The 14,255-nt window shown below is 41.9% G+C and overlaps 1 protein-coding gene across 12 annotated transcripts in view; it reads left to right on the top strand.

Moving 5' to 3' along the window:
- PKP4 (plakophilin 4) overlaps positions 1 to 14,255 on the top strand; it is a 237,583-nt gene that overhangs the window by 138,704 nt on the left and 84,624 nt on the right. For 7 of the 12 annotated variants that reach the window (XM_077272903.1, XM_077272906.1, XM_077272898.1 and 4 more), the window contains 3 exons: positions 3,276 to 3,310; positions 13,554 to 13,685; positions 13,801 to 13,988. In XM_077272903.1, coding sequence (XP_077129018.1) covers positions 3,276 to 3,310; positions 13,554 to 13,685; positions 13,801 to 13,988 — 355 coding nt within the window. The remainder of the gene's footprint in view (positions 1 to 3,275; positions 3,311 to 13,553; positions 13,686 to 13,800; positions 13,989 to 14,255) is intronic. The other 5 variants (XM_077272904.1, XM_077272907.1, XM_077272900.1 and 2 more) reach the window with 1 other exon arrangement.

Here is a 14,255-nt window from a genome sequence, read left to right as displayed (position 1 = left end):
CTATGGGCAAAAGTGTAGCCCTTTCTGCGAAAACGAAACATTTCTGGCACCACTTGTTTCCAGAATGATTGGAAAAATCCAACCAGCCAACCGAAGAGGTTGACTCGTGAAGAGGTACTGCTCGGGACCCCCATTATGAGCCAGAAATAAGTCCCTGTTCTGGCAGTCTTCAGTAATCCTTGTATTAAGACAATGGCCATCCATCTCGATGACCACCCTATAAGCCTACATTTTCACCCCAGCAGTCTGGTTACTCACGTTTTTTCCAACGGACACCTGGAGCTAATTCCTGGCCAGTGGAAAAGCTCCAGGGGCTTCATTTTGAAAGGTATGGTCTGTGAGGACATTGGGCTTGCCTAAAAACCCCAGTAGACCCTAGATTTTAGCAGGTGATTTAATACTTATGCAGCCAACTGGACTATGGCCAGCAATAACCCTCATCCTGATGCAACGTCCTTCTTACATTACTCAAGTTTGATGACCTTGGTTCCTCCAGTAACCGTGACCCTTTTTCTTTTTAATTTAATTTGTTTGCCTTGTTATTTATCATCTCATTGGAAATGATGGTTTTCGGTGAGCTTTCGAAGACCGGTGAACCTTATATCTGACCGTTTACTACGTTAGCAGATTGGTTGGACTCCTGTTTTGGTGTCCAAGTTTTAGATCTCCTCTGCAGCCTATAAGGACACTTTTTCTAGGCTGAATTCACACCTGAATGTAGAATTGTTTCTTCCTCTTCAATCTAGGAAAGAGAAAAATGGAGTACACCAAGAATGCACTTGACCGATGATGACGGTGCCAGTAGAGCCTCATGGTGCATAATGAAGCCCATTGGATTTCCCTTACGTGTTCATCATTTTACCGGAAAAAATAGAGCAGCATGTATAATTTTTTTTTTTTTCCCAGTGAAAATAGCAAAGGGTAAAAGAAATGCATATGTGAGTCTAACCTGTATGTGCTCAAGGAAGAATAAGAACTTGTTGACTTACTGAGTGTCTTTCAATGCGTACAGCGGGAAAGAGTGTGAACAGTATCGGGCATCTGTAACAAGAGCTTTTCAATTGCCTTTCGTGATATATCCATTATACAGACGCCATTATAGCCGTGAGACGGATGGCGCTGTTAGGTGCCGATCACCCATTGCCTATAAAGGTGTCTATTTAATGGATGCTTCATAGACTATTGTAATGTTACTGGACAAAATAGAATATTCTACGTTTTTCCCACTTTTTCTTTTTTGGTGGTATGTGATCTATCAGTCAAGTGGAGGCCAAAGTAAACCCTTTTTTGCCCTCAATCTGACAATGGAACGCCATAGACTGGTTTCGCTTGTACATCAGGGGCCCTCAGGGGTGGCCAGGCCCATAGAGGGATAATGGGCGACTGCACCTTCTGCTCCTCTGTTTAGAGATCGGACAAGCTTTATGGTAATCTTTAGGAGCCCTTTCTTGTCTGGATAGCCGTCTATAAACCTACACTGGAAACAGCTGGTTTGTAGACTTCTTTTGAGCGTGGGATTCCAATAAAAAACATGTTTCTTAAGAAACTGATTCTCCTTCCTCCGCCCACCTATCGGCGGAGAAGTCAGCCTGGCTGCTAAGGTGTCATTTATAGGCAAAAGAAAAAACCCTAATGTCAGCGTGTGAGCCTGGCAGACACTGGCGTCTATTGTGTCCTGATTTAATGTGTAATCTCGCGGAGGATGTCACCCAGAGACTGGAATTTTTATAGATGGATCAGTATCTTTTATTCCTGTGCAGCCGGAGACCTTTTATACGATGACGGGGGAGAGAAGGGTTATTTTTCCTCTAAGAGCCTGGGTTCTGTCGCTCTGTGTTTTAGGCTATGTGCACACGTTCAGGATTTCTTGCAGAAAGTTCCTGAGCAAAACATGACATTTTCTGCAAGAAATCCGCATGCGTTTTTTGCGCTTTTTTTTTTTTTTACCGCGTTTTGGTCGGGGTTTTTTTTGCGGATTTTTCCGGAGGTTCCCATTGCAATAATATAGTGGGAAATCCACAAAAAATCTGCAAAATCAATGAATATGCAGCGTTTTTTACCGCGATGCGTTTTTTTCGCGGGAAAAAAATGCATCATGTGCACAAAAATTGCAGAATGCATTCTAAATGATGGAATGCATAATGTATGCGTTTTTTTTCGCGTTTTTATAGCGCAAAAAAACCTTGAAAAATCTGCTACGTGTGCACACAGCCTTACGGTTCGAACACTGTCTGGTGTACGGCGTGTGCTGAGCGCAGCTGCAGTGCCAGTAGGAGGCACTATACAGGAGTATCGGCACTCCACAATGTGCAAAGAGCCTTGAAAATTTAGATAGTCAAGAAACCATAGGTTAAAGTATATAGACTGCATATAGTATATGCTCCAAATGCAACCTGGAGTGAAAAAAAATCTGCAGTGGAAATAACCTCCTTATGGGCTGAGATCAGACGGCCATATTGGAAAAAAAATGGGTCAATTATATCTGCAAATTGTTGACAGCTGTGTGTGCACTGCAGATGGGTGCTGGAGCGTCTTCCATAGCATGCACTACTATCCATTCTGCTGTGATATTTTTTTTTTTTTTTTGCTGCTGTGCACTAGCCCACTGGCTATAATGGGTTGGAGTGCGGTCCGTGGCACACAAAGCCCAAATATACGCTTGTATGCACAATGATGAGGATTTGCCCTGGGACCAGTGTATCTTGCAGGTTTTGCTTTGAAATCGGTGTAAATCTATTTCAAGATCCGTGACACATTAATTTTGACATGGGGTCGTGGGTCAAGTCTTCTCCAAGAATCAGTAGAGCACTTCAAATCTGCTCTCCAGGGCTTATCCTCAGGTGAGATACTCCATATCGGATAGACACTCCGCACCAAACCAGGCTGAAAGCAGGTTCCGCAACGGCCGGACGTAAAAATCTCATGGAGCCACAACGCCAGAGTGCCGTACACTGTGTAGACGCTCTAGCTCCTCTTCAGTGGGAGCTAAAACCCAGCACCCAAGTGTCTGATCTCTTTACAGCTTTCCTAATAAAGCGTGGTGATTAGGAACTGTTGTAAAAACCTGGCCCCAGCAGAAAGCAGAGCTAATGCTCATGGCAACAAAGCTGATCCTAGCGCCCATGTATGTCAGGTATTTAGGGAAGTGGTTGGGCATATTGCTGTAATGGTGTTCTCCTACTAAAATGTTCTCGATGACATGTTCACGTGGAGCCGATACTTGGCAGTTTGACTGTTCATTAAGATTTCTCTCTTTTTTTCTTTTCTTATTTCAGCTCTACAGAGAAGTCATTTCCTTGGAGATCAGCAGGTATGGAAACGCTAATCCCATAATGTCTGAAAGTTGTTTACTTCCTTTTATGATAAAGAAAATATTGCATAAAGGTCCAGTAATTATACAGTCTGTATGATGGGGGTTAATGGAGTGCGACGTGGATTGATTTGATCTCATAATTAGTCAGTGAATTTCAAGGCTCCGGAATATGAAGAACCTTTTTTAGAACCTAATTTCCTAAAATATCCAGTTTCATGTTATGTTCTAGTGATGCATGTCTGTCTACGGTGTTGGGGTGCAGTCAGACCGCCGTACAAATTGTTTCAAGATCGGAACGCAGTGCATGGACTGGCCGGCGGCTGTCCATAGCCGAGCATGACCGCTTCATGTATTTCTATACAACTGTCGAGCTCGGGTCGGGAGACCGCCGGCCACTGGGTTCCAATCTCGGACTGATTTATATGGGCGACTGACTGCGCCCTAAGGCTGAATTGCTGGAGATACGTGACCCACCAATGGAACAGCTCCTCGATGGGTCTTGTTGCCAATAGCATGCGATCACAAATTCGCCATCGTTCCTTAAAGGAGTTTTACCAAGATGACAAATTATCCCCTGTCCTAACTTATGGATTGCTGTGACCCTTAGTAATCCCAATAATGGGGCTCTGCAGAAGTGGGGGAGCGCTGTACTCTGCTTTTTTTGGCACTTCCGTAGAGAATGTGGAGCAGAGGTGTGAATGTTCGGCCTCCGCTTCGTTCAGGAGAGCCCTGTTGTCGGGACTGCTGGTGGTCCCAGTGATGAAACCCTCAGGGATCAGTGTGGGCCCAATATCGAGACCCACTGCTAGACCTCCCTGACTTACATGGCCGAGAACAAAAGAATAGCAAGTCCTAAATTGGACTCCTTTATCTCCCCCCACAAACGAGAGGACCCATACGCATTACATGGTCATCCGAGCCAGCCGATAATAGCAGGTTTGAGTGACGTTCGTCAAATGCATATAGGGGCGTTAAGACTCTTTCCAAAGGAGAAATCCCACTTAAAGCTGTGATGTGACTTTGTACACTTGTCACTAGAGACCTTTTCTGTGTTACATTCATTTTGAGGTTTGCTCTTTAAGAATGGACCTTAAAAGGAATATCTTTTCTCTGGTTGTTCCATTGGTTCGATATTAGACAGAAAATATTGTCTATAAATATATTGTCTGTAAATATTATACTACTTCAGAGAACATCAGAATTCCGGTAGTGTCCAGATTTCATCACTTCCTCTGTGCAGAGAACTGTACTTTCTGATGGAAGTGATACTGAAAAGTTATATTTTTGGACATTTCCAGAGATGAGGGCTTTTTTTATTTTGTGATGATTTGCATTGTCTTTACTAAGGAGGTGTGGCCAAATAGGGTAATTATGCGGATCACCTGCCCCCAGGGAACCTTGTGAACCACACCCACTTAGTAAAGACCATAAGAATTAGGCTATGTTCACACTTTGCGGTTTTTGCTGCGGATCCGCAGCGGATTTGCAGCTGCGGATCCGCAGCCGTTTTCCATGCAGGGTACAGTACAATGTTACCCTATGGAAAACAAAAACCGCTGTGCCCACTTTGCGTTTTTCCGCTTGAAAATCCGCGCGGATTTTCTGCGGAAAAAAAAGAAGTAGCATGTCAATTCTTTCTGCGGATTCCGCAGCGGTTTTCCACCTGCACCAATAGGAAAGTGCAGTTGGAAACCCGCAGTGGAATCCGCAGTAGAAACAGCACAAAAAACCGCAGTGAAAACCACCGCGGTTTTGCACTGCGGTTTTTCCAGATCCGCAGCTGAAAAATCCGCAGCAAAAAAAGGAAAGTGTGAACAAGCCCTTACCACTAAATAAAAAAGCCCTTATCTCTGGAACCGTGTGGGGGGTTTGCACAGAATAAAACGGAACATACAGGGGAGACATGGGAATAAAATAGGAGCAAAAACTGGAAATTTTTGAACTGGGACAAATCCTCTTTAAAGAGGCTTTCCACTTTCAAAATTCCCTTCTTGTTAGCAAGTTCCCTTAACCATAAACTCAAAACAAAGCTGGGGCACCCACTAAGTAACTCTGCAGTGGATCTGTCACCATAGTGGATCCATATTAAGTAAACCCGGCACTCATCTTAAGTGATCAAACAGGATTTTAATGTTGTTCACTGTAGTAAAACGTTTCGGTCTTGCTTCAGACCTTCCTCAGTTACAGTTTATAGTGATTCAATTCCACTGGGTGGATCAATAGTTTCGGTAGTAGATCACTAGATCAAGAGACTTTTTGAAGTTAGGAACGATGGTAATAGGGCCTGTATATAGATAGACTGCTGCATGCCACAGTGGCGTATACAAACGCGGTGTCCACCGCTGGTCCGTCATAGTGGATCTGTCTGCATACGTTGATAAATAGATCTATTAGACTTGATGAAGCTGGTGGTTTTACTTTAAAAATTCATACCAGCGAGGCTGTGTAATCCTAATACAATAAGCTTTTTTCAGTCCAGCTATAGAATGACAAAGTTCATGAGTCCCAAATGTATTTAGTCTCCACCCTCCTTGCATGCGTGACAGTTGCAGCTTGTATTGAGCAGTGTGAGATCTCATCAGGGAGAAGGGGCACTGAGAAGCCAATAATAAAGCACTATATCCAGTGTATGGAACATGATCCACCATTCACAGTAGGTGATGTCACATCTCACCTCCTCCTCCTGTACAGTGATTGATAACACCTCTATATACAGTAGATAACACAGGATCCACCATTATTATTATTATTTATTTATATAGCACCATTAATTCCATGGTGCTGTACATGAGAAGAGGTTACATACAGGGTTACAGATATCGTTTACAGTAAACAAATTTACAATGACAGACTGGTACAGAGGGGAGAGGACCCTGCCCTTGCGGACACATTCTACCGGATAATGGGGAAGAGACACAAGGTCCAGGGTGCAGCAGCTCTGGTGGTGGTGAGGCGGCAGTTCTGGTGGTGGTGAGGCGGCAGTTCTGGTGGTGGTGAGGCGGCAGCTCTGGTGGTGGTGAGGCGGCAGCTCTGGTGGTGGTGAGGCGGCAGAATGGTTATTGCAGGCTGTAGGCTTTCCTGAAGAGATGGGTTTTCAGGTTCTGTCTGAAGGATCTGAGGGTGGTGAATAATTGAACGTGTTGAGGCGTGGAATTCCAGAGGATGGGGGATATTCGGGAGTAATCTTGGAGTCGGTTGTATGAGGAACGAATAATTGTGGAGGAGAGAAGAAGGTCTTGGGAGGATCGAAGATTACGTGAGGAAAGATACTGGGAGATTAGTTCAGAGATGTAGGGAGGAGACAGGTTGTGGTGGATGGCTTTGTAGATCACCATTCACAATGGATGTTGTCAGAGCTCTCCTCCTCCTCCTCTATTCATTATTTCCTTTGCCCAGGTTATAGCACAATCATTAAATATAATCCAGTAGAGTCCGAGTCAGTCTACATCTCTCTACTTCCTGTTGGGCACATGGACGTTAAGGTATAATATTTGACCTAGTGGCCAGTGTGAAAATGACAAGGTTTTTTTTGTTTTGTTTTTATCTTTCAATTAACGATCTATTTAAAAAAAATACTTATATAAAAGCCTGATTAAAAACGTAGGACATATTTCAATTCGACATTCCTTTTAAAATTGAAAAAGACCTTTTAGGGGTCCTGGACCCTGTCATGGGTTGTTAGTTATTTTACTGGTGTCATAAGTGATGTGTAATATACGGTACAGGGTGTCCGGGTTGCTAAGTTTCAGTGACGCTGAGGCTTGTTCACTCTAGATTGCCATACACCAGGCCTCTGCTCCCACCATGCTGCAGAAGTGGAGTTTCATTTTAAGTAGGCTCCCGATTTAGCCGGTGCCATGTAAACTGCGGCACGTCAGCCGCCAGCAGCTCATATAGTGGTGCGATTAACGTGCCAGCTTGATCTCGGTGCGCACCGCTGAGTCGCTGTGTTCTTTTTTTAACTGTCAAAATATTTATTTTCTTTAGAAGAATGAAAGCTTTTATTTATTTATTTTTATACTTTTACGTTTTGAAAGCGGTATTAACTTTTCATTCCAATGTGAAAAATGTGCTAAGGGTCATTTATAAATATCGTCAGTTTTTGTTTTATCTCCTTTTTTTTTATCTACAGGTTTTGATGCGCAGTGTGATTTTTCACAGTTTAATCTTTTAACTGCTTTAAAGAAACATATTAATGGAAACTTCACACACCTTTCTATCCCAAAAATTAACACCACAAATGCACACGCTACAGTTTTAGTAGATCGATAACGATATATAGATGTGTTTATATATAAATGTATATATTTATATCTGTTCTTTATAATGGTGGATGCATTTTTCTGTCCGAACCTGGGATGTGCGGCGCCGTAGTCATCCCTAGCGCATAGTACCGCACTACGGCGCCATTTTATTGAAGACACTGTGTGTGTGAATTCACAGACAGTCTTGAACAAAATGGTGCCGGATATCGCAGAATTGACTCTGGCACTATTTTATTGAAGAATTCTACTACAACATCAGTATAGCAGTGCACACACGCCGGCTATCACCATTATCCCTATGGCCGGCGCATGCGCACTGCTATGTTGACGTTGTAGTACATTAGATCAATAAAAGTCAGTGCGTGCTGCGATCTTCGGTACTATTTTACTGAAGACAATGTGTAAAAGTACCAATAAATATTCTCGCCGCCAGGGCATAGAATGGATCACATATGAGCTAAAACATTGCCATGTTGGGCGAATAAACACCATTATTTTTGGGAGTTGGAATGCTGCGTTTTCATTTTTATGTGAATACTATGGTTGCCATGGGCAACAAAGAATCAGGGCAACCTTCCAATGCTGAATCTCCTCCCACCTAGCTGGACCTGTAAAAAAAAATATTTAGAGGACAGGTCATCGGAAAAAGAACTACTCTTGTAGTAAGGTTTTTATGTTAAATGTATTTTTGAGAATGTGTGTATAGCTCATCAAAATCAGTATTGAAAAAAGGTGGAAATCTTGCAATTTTCCCACCGGTTATTTCAGACTCCTGCTTCCAGTTCTTTCAGAACATCCATATCTACATCAGCAGCTATAGAACGACTCTTGTGTAAAGTCTTGTCATTGCAATCATAATGAGACTGCTGAGACGTAAAAAAATAGTCTAAAAATTAGCCCAATTAATTTTTTTTATGCCGTTTAATATCAGGATTTTTAAACCATTGCCTTATCAGGTCTAAGATTCATTAATAATGTATACAGTTTGTGAAACGTGGTGGTAGACCTGCTGTAATGTTTAAAGGGGTATTCCCATCTCCTAGATCATAGCCCAATATGTAGTAGTTATAATATAATAATAAGAGCAAATACCTCCAATTTGAAATATTGTATAGTTCTCCTGATAAGCTTCGTCGCATACCCCATGTGCAGGGCATTGCAGTAGCTTAGGTATCCATGGTTACAACCACTAACAGCTAAATAACTGTCACTATATGAGTGCTTGTAACCATGGATACCTAAGCCACTGCCCTGCACATGGTTTAAGTAACATAGCTTATCAGGGGAACTATACCACATTTTAGATTGTAGTTAGTTGCTAATATTAGTATTATTACACCTACTACATACTGGGACAGGATCTTGGAGAATGGGTGATAGTGGGGGTGCCCCAGGGATATGTGCCGGATGGGAGCAGGCAGCCGGGCTGAGTTTTGCAGTTTTCTCATTGATGAGCGCTGGGCATTTCTGTCTGTTGTTCAGGTCCGTTACTTCTTTGTGATCACAACAGAGCAGCCATTATCGGCGTTCTTTCAGCTGTCGGAGCTGAAGCAGAGTGTGATGGCACGTGCCGCTCCGCTCGTCTCACGCCGTGTAATTATCAGCATCCGTCAGTTTGCAGGAGTTGCTTTTGAAATATTTTTATTTTTTTATTTTTCCGCAGCGTGAAGTGGTTTCTGATTTTTATAGCGTGTCAACAAGGCTGAGACAGCCTGGAGCGCGGGCTCGGTGCCATTCCGGGCTCTCCATAAGGTGATGGTGCGGAGTCATCAGACGCCGTAATGCATTCACCAAGCCTAAGTGATTGGCATCGCCCCGGACGCATCCAGCGGCAGACCTACAATTAAATCATCGGAATGGGATTCCGGGCGTCCCGGGGAACGAGTTCATTTAGAGAAATGATCTTGATGAGATGCAGGAGGCTGCCGTTCCCGCACTCGTGCCGATATCACAGCTGCTTGTTTGACTCCGATGATCGTTCTCGTGACATTTCAGCTTCTCCGCGCAGTTCCCAGATTGAGCGATGTCTTCCCTACACACGTTTTGAAGAGTCGGCTGTCACGCTCTTCATTAAAATGATGAAGAATTCAAATTACATCCGTCAATCATTAGTTTTATGCAGCACATTTTTGCAAATAGGAAGTGTTGCCTTCTACCAGTTGCTGATTTCATTGCCCAGAATTAAATCTGCTCCAAAAAAAACAAAAAACCCCACCACTCCTGTCTGTAGTTTGTATGTGGTATTGCAACTTAGCCCCTTTTGACTTCACAGTGCCATAAACCAGCTAAATGCTGTTATCTTTATGCAATAGCGCCACACTTCTGTACAGGTTGCATCTGGTATTGCATCTCGGCCCCATTGAAATAAAATGAAGCGGAGCTGTAACGCCCCACGCTGTTTGTAGCCATGTTTTTCCAATACCGTGCAGCCCCTATTAGATTCAAGATTGCACATACAGAAGGATTTTTCGGCAAAGGAAACATTGTCCTTGTTACTTGTAATACTTCATGATACAACACAACCTTATTTTGGAGCATTGGGACTTGGCAGTTTTTCACTCTCCCCAATCCTTGGCAGGACATTACGACCCTTGGGTCGGTTTTCGCTCCTTTGTTTAGAAACTTTGTGTAGTCAGTGGTAGAGATTTAATATTCACGCCACTAAATGGGAAAGTCATGGAGTCGACCTGATCTCGCACTTTCATAGTCTTTGTCATTATTATAATAAAACAGCCTCCAAAGAATCTATTGGGTGCTCCAATAACCCCATGAAATATGCGCAATACATTGTTTTGTAATAGCTAATTTGCATATTAAATTAAATTATTCCTTGTCCCAGATAAGTAATTATTCTCCCTCATGAATTACTGGCATTGAGACTTTTTACACAGATGATCAACAAAAGACGATCACCTCCTGGGCAACTCCAGGGTATAAAAATACTCCAAAATATAACCCTTTTTTTAAAAAAAATCCATAACATTGGGGAATGTAAATATATTCTATATTTATGAAGGCTCCACTATCTCACTTTTGACAGTTGTGTGAGACTTCCTGCTGTGAGCTGGGAGGAAACCACTGTAAGAGTCATCAACCTGCATGGAATCACAGGGTAGACCTCTCCTGCTGTCTTCATGCTTGTTATAGTGAATTATGCAGATTGATTCCTGTGTATTATGGAGGAGGAGTCTAGAGGAAACATCTTCAGGGGTAAAACATGTCGCAGCTTTTCCTCAGTGTGTCTTTTGCGGGCTTTTTGTGTATGTAGAGAGAGGCTAAGTTTTGCCCTTTAGATTTCAAAGCTGCTATGTACCCCATAGTAGATTTACCCTTTACAAGCAGCTGTTTCCTCTTTTAGTAGATTTTTCCTTTAGATGCAGCTGTGGTCTCCTCTTGCAAATTAGCCTTTAGCAGCAGCTGTGTCCTCCTCCTCCTTTATCTGGACCATACTACAGATATCATACTACATATCTGATAAATAATATTCTGTATGAAGTAAAATTCAGGCTCTTTGCAATGAGAGTATTGCATTTTTTCTCCAGATTTCAATTTATTTATTTAATTCTTTCACATTGAGATTATTCAGAAATTAATTCACCATGTTTGTACTTTGCTTTATAAAAAAAAAAAAAAGGTGAATTGATTGAACTCTTCATGAACGGGTAGAACGTATGAGTTTATTAATAGCCCCAGTGTCCAGTGTGAAAATTGTAAGATTAATACATATATTAATCTTACAATTTTCACACTCGATCACATATATTAAAAAAAATGCAAAATAAATAACAGAAAAATCTAAAAAAAATGTAATTTTTTTGATAGCTTTACCTTAACTCAGGCCTTTGTAGTAACAGTTTAATATGGCTTTTATAAGCGAGGCCGAGCTTTGTAAAACACCATAGAACAGTTAGTAATAACATTCCCAAAAAATAGGTAAAATTTCAAATTGTGGTGACTTTTTTTTTTTTTTTTTAAAGTTAACATTACACTTGTCTTATTCTCACTAGTCTTGATTTCTGTTTGGTTTATCCTAGAAAATATGGCACTAAAACCTGTCCCCACCACAAGAGGCTCTTTGTGTTCCGCTAGCCTGGGAGGACTCTCTCAGACTTTGTTTTTTCCGATAAGAGGCATATAAGTGGTTTTAACACAAGAGATGGTATACTTTAGGTCAGCGGAAGGAATGTTTTTGGCTCTTCAGTTATTTATACAATTCGTGCTATAATTGGAGAAATGGTCGAAGAGGATGTCGGCTTTGGCGCGGCGCCAACTGGAAAACTAAATTAACCATTTCCTAACTTCTTAAAAATTAAGTTTTGAAACTAAAATATTAGACTTCAGATGATTTCCACTTGCAAAAATAAATTTAGTAAAGAACAATCGTTGACGTCATTCACGTCTCTTATGGAGAGAGACAGAGCTTTTGCGTGTTCGGTGTTCTGCTGTTTGGCCATACATAGAAGTTTGAAGACCCTGATATTGGTCCCCCACCCAACTAACTAACTTTCCCACTAATGTGATAGGAGATGACAATTGGTGTTTATAAGATTCTATGAGAAGGGGGAAGGAATAGGGAGGAGCTAGAGACACCGACATTATGCTGCAAGCTCTGCTGAAGTGACCTGTCCAGTTCTCCATGGAACTTTATGAGCACCAACTGACATCTCCTATCTCCGTAATTGGAAAGTTTGTTTTCAATAAAGACAGATTTTACCCGTGAATTGAGACTTTTGAAAATGATCGATCAGTCCAGGAGAAGAAAGATGCTGATTTCTCTTCATGAGATATATTCTTATATAAGTTATTTATGTTCCTGTTATTTTATATTTAATAAATAATGTAAACAATAGTCACTCATTAAAGAATAGTGCCAACCAACATAAAGAGAGTAAATTCGCCCTTTGAGATGTTTTCCATTTTAGTACTGCCGGCGTTAGCCACTGCTCCAGAGCCCAAATCACACTAGACAGACCTCCTTGGCGTATAGGGTCCATTGGGGTCCTCCAAGATTTCTGTTGGTTTGATGGCAAGAGTGACACTGCCATCAAACCAGCAGAAATCTTGGTGGACCCTATATGTCAAGGAGGTCTGTCTAGCGCGATTTGGAGGGTCTTAATTTATTTAGGATGTTACAGTGTAGTGTAACCCATGCCAGCACTCTTAGTTGATCTTCTTCCGATACATATTTGGGTTTTGACTGGACCGCGTAATAATGTGGCAGTGAATATTTGTGATTGATATGATCTCTGTGTTCTAAATCTACCAAGGATTGATTGGCTTGGAAGCCAGAATCATCAGGTCATTGTTGTTACAAGTCCGTTCTGGTCTCCATCTCGTGCACTTTTGTCATATCCAAAGGGCGAGTCATAAGTTTATAGTAGTAGGAGGAAAAGTAGGTAGCAGAAAAAGCGCAATAGGGTCTCATCTGGTGGAAAGCGGTAACTTAGTTTAAAAAAAAATGCTTACCTGGTAAAGTTGTGTGATAACAATAATTAAAGTTTGGAGGTAATCAGCTGCTGCACAACCACAGGTTAGAAAACCATAAATACCAAAAGGAGAGATTAAGTGGTTCCTCTGCACCGCTGATAATAATCCATGGGAATAATCCAGGAGACTATAAATGGGATCTGGGTTTTAAGGATCAACTCATCTCAAAGTCATCGGACTTCTTCATCAGGATGCAACCACTGTAATGTATAGTAGAATCTGGTCCCACCAATGGGACCTCACAGCTGTCTGGAGAACAGGAGCCGTCACAAGCTTGCGTAGCGTGGGAATTACGACAGCGGCGTGCATCCGACATGAATGTAGGTGGGATCGTTATCTGCTATAAAATGATGACCTATCCTATGGATTTGCCATAAATGTGCTAAGTGGGAGTAGCTCTTTAAGACCAGAGAATTGCTTTTCTCACGGTATTTCCCTTCTTTAATGATTACACCACGGTTTACGCGATGGATTGTTTTCGGTTTCAGATGCATCATCCGGAGGTCCCCCTAAGCAGAGACTGTCTGACTCTACTCACCCCAACCACTTCCTCATCAGATCTGACCCAGAACCTGTGACCATGTATTCCCCGGAGCAGACGTCGCTCCATGAAAGTGAGGGTCTGTTTTTGGATTATTATTTTTTTTCATTATTACCACTGGGATAACTGTTAGATAAGTTACTGGCTACTTTGGGTTTACTTTGCAGCTTAACTTTTACTTCTCTGGTTTTCAGGATCTTTAGGCAACTCAAGAAGCTCAACACAGATGAACTCGTACTCCGACAGCGGTTATCAGGAAGCCGGCACTTTCCACAACCACAATGTGGCTAAACCCGAACTGCGCCAACAACACTCATTCTCAGGATCTACCAGTAACCACTTGGTGAGGTCCTCACGGGCTGAAGGCCAAACCGTAGTCCAGGTATATACCGTATTTATTGCTTTTTTATGTTACATTTCCTAAGTGTCATTGTTTGCATGTATCCTCTCGCTTTCATTGTGATTGGATGACGGCTGCTTGGATATTTCTGTAATGTGAAAAATCCAGCACAGTGTTATATTGTTATCCTTTTTTTTATGTTTTTGCTCATAACATTGTTCTAAAGATATGATTTATCCTCCCGCTGTAACCGCTTTGGCGGAGACAGCGGTGTCTTATTATATTTTCATCTTGTTATTGTACATGTCT

The sequence above is a fragment of the Ranitomeya variabilis genome, chromosome 7 (assembly GCF_051348905.1).
Source record: "Ranitomeya variabilis isolate aRanVar5 chromosome 7, aRanVar5.hap1, whole genome shotgun sequence".
Classification (NCBI taxonomy): domain Eukaryota; kingdom Metazoa; phylum Chordata; class Amphibia; order Anura; family Dendrobatidae; genus Ranitomeya; species Ranitomeya variabilis.
This window is presented reverse-complemented; position numbering and strand designations above follow the sequence as displayed.